The 8,256-nt window shown below is 30.6% G+C and overlaps 1 protein-coding gene across 1 annotated transcript; it reads right to left on the reverse strand.

Annotated features, from left to right (window-relative positions):
- Nucleotides 1–3,987: 3,987 nt before the first annotated feature.
- LOC123206142 (protein DJ-1 homolog A-like) lies at nucleotides 3,988–7,692 on the reverse strand. Its single transcript, XM_044623271.1, is given in 9 exon segments — nucleotides 3,988–4,441; nucleotides 4,837–4,977; nucleotides 5,052–5,252; nucleotides 5,932–6,012; nucleotides 6,432–6,617; nucleotides 6,747–6,766; nucleotides 6,769–6,895; nucleotides 7,269–7,469; nucleotides 7,539–7,692. Coding segments are annotated over 9 exon segments (1,308 nt in total). The 5' UTR covers nucleotides 7,683–7,692; the 3' UTR covers nucleotides 3,988–4,234.
- Nucleotides 7,693–8,256: the final 564 nt, after the last annotated feature.

Here is an 8,256-nt window from a genome sequence, read left to right on the forward strand (position 1 = left end):
CCTTTTTGAGTTTCAATAACCCCCCAAAAATTTCATAAAGACCTTTGATATTTTTAAAAATTATAATTTACTTCTTAATATACGATTATGTGATAAAACATTCTTATCTATAAAAAGTGAGAAAAAAGAGATGAAAATAAAATGAAAAGAAATTAAATAGTTTTTTTTATATAATTTAAATATTTAAAAAGTTATTTTTAATTTTTGTTAATTTATAGTTATACGATAATTTTGAAAAATGAAATAATAGGAATAAAATAGTAATTTTATTTTTTAATATTATTGTTTCATTAACCGAGTTTAATTTTCAGTAAAAAATTGGCTAAACATTGGGTGGAAAAATATAATTCACTTGTAAAGTAAAAAAAATAATTTTTTACAATATAAAAAGTCTAGAATAATTTTTTTTATGAAAATAAAAAGAGTTTAAAAGTAAAATGAATAGATTATTATTTTATCAATAAAACTATATTTTTTATACATAATTTGAATATATAAATAATATATTTTTATATTATTAGATAATTTTGTATTAAAAATAAAATAACATGTAATTATATAATGACACATTATCTATATATTTAAATTATATATAAAATAGGGGAAATGAGTATTTCCCACCTAACTTTTAAGTCATTCTCAAACCTACACCCACGGGAGATGAAAAACCCTTAAACTTCTGTTAAAATGAGGGGTAAAATAGTCATTTTACTATTTATATTTAAAAGCTATAAAATTTATTACTCCTTGCCCCCTCAGGTTTTAAAAACTAACATTTTACCTTCACTTAAAGTTTTTAAACTTTGAAATGTAACATTTTCACCTCCAAACCTAGGGTTTTCACATTTTTTAAAACTTAGCCGCCCCCTATATCTTTCAAAAATAGCAGTTTCACCCTCATTCTTTAACTTCATCTTCCGACGTCGTCTTTGGCCTCCTCCTTCTCTTGGTGCGACGACAGTGGTGTAATAAAGAGATCTTCATCTCCTCATCACACAGTGCAACGAACCACCGTGTGACGAAGAGGTCTCTCTTTGTCGCTCCATCCAGACAACGAAGGACAATACTTTGTTGTCCTTCATCGCTCGTCGCGTCATCCAAACGTGATGATGAAGGACGATGAAGCGTCGTCCTTCGTCTGTTCTTCCAGATTTGGACGACGCTTCGTCGTCCAGATCTGGAAGACGAAAGGTCTTCCTTTGTAGTCGGAGATGGAAGATCGGTGGAATGCGTTGGCCATCAGTGGTGGCCAGAGAATGAAGCAAACCTTAGGGGTGAAATATAAACTTTTCAAACTTTGAGGATAGGTTGAGGTGTTAGTTTTTAAAACCTGGAGAGGGAAATGATGAAATATTAAAGTTTTAAAATTTATAAGTAAAATGACGATTTTATCCTTAACCATAACTGAAAATTTAGACGACAGTTTGATAATAGGTGAGAGCTTAGATTTTTCATCTCCCATAGATGTGAGTTTGAAATTAGGCTAAAAATTAGATAAAAAATAGTCCTTTTCCCATATATATATATATATATATATATATATATATATAACATTACTTTTATTTATATTCAGATATTTAAGAGGAAAGTTTCTTATTTGATAAAGACTCGGTCGTAGATATGAAAATCACAAATAAGACCTTTCAGATATGTGAACGGATCAGATTTAAGAAGAATTCAAAAGTTATGTTTGGAAAAGTATTTATGCATAAATAAAGTTGTTAGTCAATAATACTGCATAGAAAATTAAATGAAGTGATTGATGGTTATATTTTGAAAGGTCAGAGTCCAACCCAACCCAACCCACTCCTCCTCTGAAATTTACGACGTACAAAATGGGATTTTTTTGCTTCACGCTAACAGTTTATATCACTTAAACAGGTGCCAAATTAATCCCCGTCTCTCTCATGGGTGAAAATTTTTTTCTTGTCACCAGCCTCCCTATAACATTGAGTTGTATTTATCCCCATCTCATTCATGATTGTCAGAATTTTAATCATCCTCATTTTAATCTATGTCTTTGTCGAAAGTCTATTCTTCCCATTCGAAGAGAGTAATGAATTGAATTGTCATCTTTAGTTGTGACTGAATTTTTATATTTACGAATAATTAAATGGGCCTTGAGAGTGGTCAATTAAATGACAAAATTTTCTTTTGTAAGTACTTATAAATTATAATTATCGATATTCTATAATACAATACGATATGATATAAGTAAAAAAATGATACATATCTTAAGATTTATCAAATTAATACGATTAATATATATATATATATATATATATATATATATATATATATATATATATATATATATATATATATATATATATATATCATATAATACAATATATATTATTAATACAAATTGATAATAATAATGTAATATAAATGTTATATAAAAAACTTTAAATTTTTAAAAGATTTTATGATATTTTTTAAAGTAATATTATAGTTTTTTATTATTTTATTAATATTTTAATATTTTATTTTTCTAAAAACACATGGTATAATACAATTCATAATATAAAAAATTAATTTTTTGATTAACAAGAAGATAGCTATTCTTACCAACTTAGTTGACTGACTTTCATAGGCGGCAGAGAGACTATTTCAATAATTAAAAGTGATCGTAATTAACACTTAAATTAATTAAGAAAACAAGATTAAAGTTTTCTCGATAAGGTCAAGCACAGTCCAAACCTAATTAAATTTTTAATCAATTAGATTAACTTTAATCTTATAGGCTACCTTTTAGCTTTAAATTTAATAAGATTAAATATTAACTTATTATTATTATTATTATTATTATTAATTATTCAATTAAGAAGAAAACCCAGCACGTGAAAAGTTTTGCCTATATATCAACAAGACCGACAAAATTGAAAGCCTACCACTCAAATTGGAGAGAGACCTTTGATAATGATATCATTTCATTCCCACAAATATTATATAAAAACAAAAATCTCTAAATCGTGTAAACATTGTTCAATAAACAATTAACCAATCTAATAATATATTATTATATAATTTAATAATTTTAAATTAAAAATAAAATATCATTTAATTATATAATAATATATTATTTACATCAATAAAATTATACATATTTATTTTTAATACATAAATAAATATGCATTTAATATATATATTAACAAATAATTACATAATTTTAAATTAAAAATAAAATAATATACATTTATATGATTAACATATCATATATATATATATGTTTATTTATGTTCTCAAGAATAAGTACAAATAACATTGTCTTCTTAGTAAACCTAATTATGTATATGAAAATATTTATACATAATATTGCTCAAAAAACAACACCAAAAAAATTAAAGAATACCCATTTGCAAAAGCTTAACCCAACATTCTTCATAAATAGGGCTGGATTCGAACCGAGCCAACATAAGCTCGGTTTGATTGAGCCTGAAACGAGCCGACCTTTGCTAAGCTCGATCAAACTCAAGCTCGATCGTCAGATTTTCTAATTAAAATTTTTGATACAAAACGATATCATTTTACTCAATAAATATTAAAAACGATATAATTTTAATAACAAAAAATGAATCAAACCGAACTGAATTCGAACCCAAAACGAGCCGACTATATATAAACCGAATCGAACTCAAACTCAGATCAGCTCAGATCTAACCCTACTCGTAAAGCTTTTAATATTTCAAAATTTCATGTCTAATAAAACTATATACATAATTTTATATACAAATAATAATATATTATCATATAATTAAATATTATTTTATTTTTAATTTTTTAATTATATAATAATATATTATTATTTATATATAAAATTATATTATCCGTTTGTTGGCAACTAGAATAAATAAAATCCCACTTTTCCTACTTACTCTTCCCCGGTATTAATTATATGTCCACGTGCTTATCAACGCGGAAACGTACAATTCAAATAAGTCATCCGCCCCAGCTGGTTCAAAAATTAATTTCACACAAAACAGGTTGAATATTCAAACTAAGTTTCTTTATTCACAAACAAAGCCTGAAAAATATAACAGAGTCTTATTATATGTTCTCAGTCCTTAAAGCCCGTTTATTTACAAGCAAACTGTTGTACACAACCGCAATGTGAATCCATAATCAAATATGAATTCAGCTTCATCGGTGAACCATACATATTCAGTAGTAGTAAAGACAAACACTCTTCTTCACTATTGATTAGGTTGTATATACTGGAAACTCATAGGTTCTACTTGTGACAGAAAAGCATTACCTTTGCAAGCTCTAGTGCTTTATCACGTCCGAAAAACTTCTCCACAATTGCCAGTGCAAACTCCATGGAAGTTCCTGGCCCTCGGCTGGTCATGAGGTTACCATCAACTACAACTCTGTTGTTTATTTCACTCTTATCTGACAACTTGTCACACATTGCTGGAAAAGCTGTAGCTTTTTTACCCTGAATTGGAGTAAAACACACTTTCATATGGGAGAACTTTATAAAAGAATTAAATTCACCTTAAACCACACATACAGATTTTATGTTAACATGAATTACAGGACGATTTAGAACATAGAGGTACAATTACATAAGAATGAAACACAGAGAGGACGTAAAAAAGCTTCGAGGAAACATGTGATCAGTTAAGCAATAAATTTACAACACAGCAGGAGTTTTCAGTTTGTATCCTTGCTAGAAAAAATCTTAATTAATTGACGGTTATTTGGAGATTTTAGATAAGACCAACTTCTGCAACATTCATAAAAAGACATACAAGAATACAAATCTTTCTTCAGTTCAAATTAGTCGGTCCAAAGCATGGGAAAATATTTAAAAAGTATCATAAACAGTACCTTGAGCAAGCCATTGGGCTCCAAGACTAAAGCTGGGGATGCACATATAGCACCATAAGGTTTATTTGATTCTCTCTGTCTCTTAAGCATATTCACAAGTTTCTCTGAATTTGCAAATGCTTGAGCACCACCGAGCCCACCCTGCAAATGAGCAAAAATTTTGTTAATAATAGATTTGTTAAAAACTACAAAACAAGAATGAAAACTACACTTACTGGCAATACAATTAGGTCATATGAAAGTTTAGCAGCCTCATCAAGAAGCATATCTGCCACTAATTTAACTTTTCGAGAAGCCAGAATTTCAAGTTTATTCCCAACTGACGCAACTACCACGTCTGCTTTAGCCCGTCGCAAAATGTCAATGATCATAACAGCTTCCATTTCTTCTGAACCATCCGCAATAGGTACAAGAATCTGACAGGAAAGAAAATAAAACATTTCAGGAAAAACATTTTATAGCAAATTAGTAGTATTGCTTTTTCATGTATGTGTATGACAGATCAAACTTCAATGCACAAAAATTCTGGATCAGCCACCATACATCATACAGGTAGAGTGCTAATAACCATTTAGAAATTAAGATAACTACTTTCACATTGGTTCAAATCTTTAATTTAAGTTTCACCCAAGAATTAACTACTCACATATCTGTTTTCCTGGAACCCACTTCCCTGATCCAGATTCAACCAGTAAAGCAAAACTAATGGAAAGAGAAAGTACTAGTTTCAAAGTACATGATACTACTAATACTAGATAATATTCTGAATCAAAAAAGAAAAGAAACACCTCCAGTGTTCTCAAAAGTCGTAAGACCAATAAATAGTTTTAATTTGGACCTGCTAAATTAGTTACAGTGAGCTTGAATCCAGAAATTTAAAATAGGCATTCAAACATGCAAGGGATTCTATATTGGGCTTCACTCGGGATCTTAGAGACATCACATAGTTTTTGGTTTCCATTCCCTTAATAAATGTCTCATTTTTTGAACCTCTTCATAGCCTCAATTTTGCTATCTAATGCAAGACATTTTGTATGAATGAAAACGTGAAAGAGAAGCAGCAGGAAAAAGTGAAAATTAAATGTCCAATCTCACCTTGGGAAGATTATCAACTGTCCACTGCATTGGATTGAACTCAGTAATAGTATACTCATCCCCATGGTTAGGACGCATCACCTGAGCACAAGTGGAAAGAAAGACAGAAGCACAATGAAGCTAAATCTGAAATGCAGGTAATACTAACACAATAAAGCCACATTAGAGTAATTTGGTCAGCGGAAATACAACGCTTATATGCGTAAGCCAAGTTACTATTCATTATATAAACATTATTTTCACCACCTTAATATGCAACTGCAAGTACACAACTTCATCTTATCAATCCCTAATGCAGTAAGTTAGGGATAAAAACAAAGATCTTGCTCAAGGAAAAAAATCATTAACTTAAAATTCTTTCTCTGGATTTTAGAGGATTCTCTTCCAAATAGATAAATCAGATGAACTTTTCTATATGGATTTTTCACAAAATTCATAAAATTTTCAAATTCTAGAAGAATGCAATAAACTAATTGAAGAATAAAAAATAAAGTTCATACCAGCGGCCCAGAGACTTCATCAGCTTTCTCTTTCCCATACAATTGCCCAACTAGTGCCACAGCAAACTCCATTGTAGTGCCAGGTCCACGACTTGTCACAACTTTACCATCTTGCTGCACTCTTGATTCAACAGTTGTTGCACAAGCAGGTGCTAATTGCTCCATAAATGCTGGATAACATGTGGCCTACCAAAACCGAACATTCCCACAATTTTGAAGTTAATCAACATCGATAATTAGATCAGCTCTGCTATAAATATGGAATGCAACTCCTAAAAGAATATAAAAGGTAAAGCATGGTCGGTTAAAACTTACCTTTAATCCCTTCAACAAGCCCAAGATCCCAGTGCCACAGCAGGCGAAGCACAGACTGCGGCATAAAGTCGCCCATCCACAGCCTGCTTCTTCACCAAGCTTTCTAATATTCCACAATCCTTCAGATTGGTAGCACCAGGCATGCCTCCCTACAGTAAAACACACACCAAAAGTTCAATTAAAATGGACAAGGAATAGAACACTCAACAAATACTAGATAGAAAATTATGTAGCTTAGGGGAGTACCAATGCCAAGGCGATGGTGACCTCAACAAATTAAAAATTATACATACTTGAATGATGTTTATATATAACTCATATTTGGTTAATACAATTTACTAGATTGACTTTATGAATTAACAAACCCAGGCGTTCCGGGAAATATACAAGGATTTACCTAGCAATCCAAACATCCTAAGATCGCTATCAGAATTCAGTATAATCCAGAAACGTTCAAATTTATCGTTACACGAATAAATAGAAATTTCATATGCAAGCAACAAAAGGAGCAATTAATCGTACAGGTAGAGCAATAAGATCAAAAATGGTGTTGCCGCAGTCAGAAATGAGAGCATCGGCGACAATCTTGACAGCATGACACGCGTCAACACGAAGCTGTTTCTCCACAGAAGCGACCGTCACGTCAGCTCCGGACCTCCTCAAAACATCGATGGTTATGACCGCCTCCATCGGTTCACTCCCGTTCGCAATCGGCACCAAAACCTGGAAAAACGACACACCATCTCCGAATAAAATTCAAAAAAAATTGAAAAAAAAAAGTTAACGACCTACCTTTTTGATAGAGGACGACATTGCAGCGGTTGTCGTACTGGCGGAGAAGCGCCGAGACCTAAGAGAAGGAAGTTGTTTGGGAAGAAAAAGAGAGTGACGGAAGAGAGAGTGAGGAGTGAGGTGGCGTAAGTTCATTAATGCCATGTTTATTTATGTATTTTATTTCAATTGTCTGGAGAGATCGATTCGGTGGTGGCTGTTTAGTAAAGTATGGATACAGAGACATGGTGGGCTGGCACGGCCCGGCCTTGATGTGCTACATAATCCGATGCTAAATGGGCTGGATTATGATTTTATTCTCCTTAGCATTTTTGGGACTTACAATTTTTAGGAACAATTCCTGGAAATTGCCCATGGAACAAAAAGTATAGTAATTAAATCATATATTATATTATATATAAAAAAATTAATTTTTTTATATATATATTATATTATATTATGAAACACATTTTTTTAGATAATAATATTAAATTATAATAAAATACAAAATCATAAAAACATGTTATCATCTTTAAAAATATCACAGACAATCTCAAAATATCATAAATAACCGAAAATATTATTAAATTAAAAATGATGGGTTGCGATTAAATTGAGTTCTAATTTGCAAAATATTTGTGTAAATATGAAAAAGGATTAAAAATGTTGAAAAGGCACGTATAAGAAGATATTGTGAACAGTACTCATTATTTCAAGAATGATGTCTTCGTCTGAGACA

The sequence above is a fragment of the Mangifera indica genome, unplaced genomic scaffold (assembly GCF_011075055.1).
Source record: "Mangifera indica cultivar Alphonso unplaced genomic scaffold, CATAS_Mindica_2.1 Un_0026, whole genome shotgun sequence".
Classification (NCBI taxonomy): Eukaryota; Viridiplantae; Streptophyta; class Magnoliopsida; order Sapindales; family Anacardiaceae; genus Mangifera; species Mangifera indica.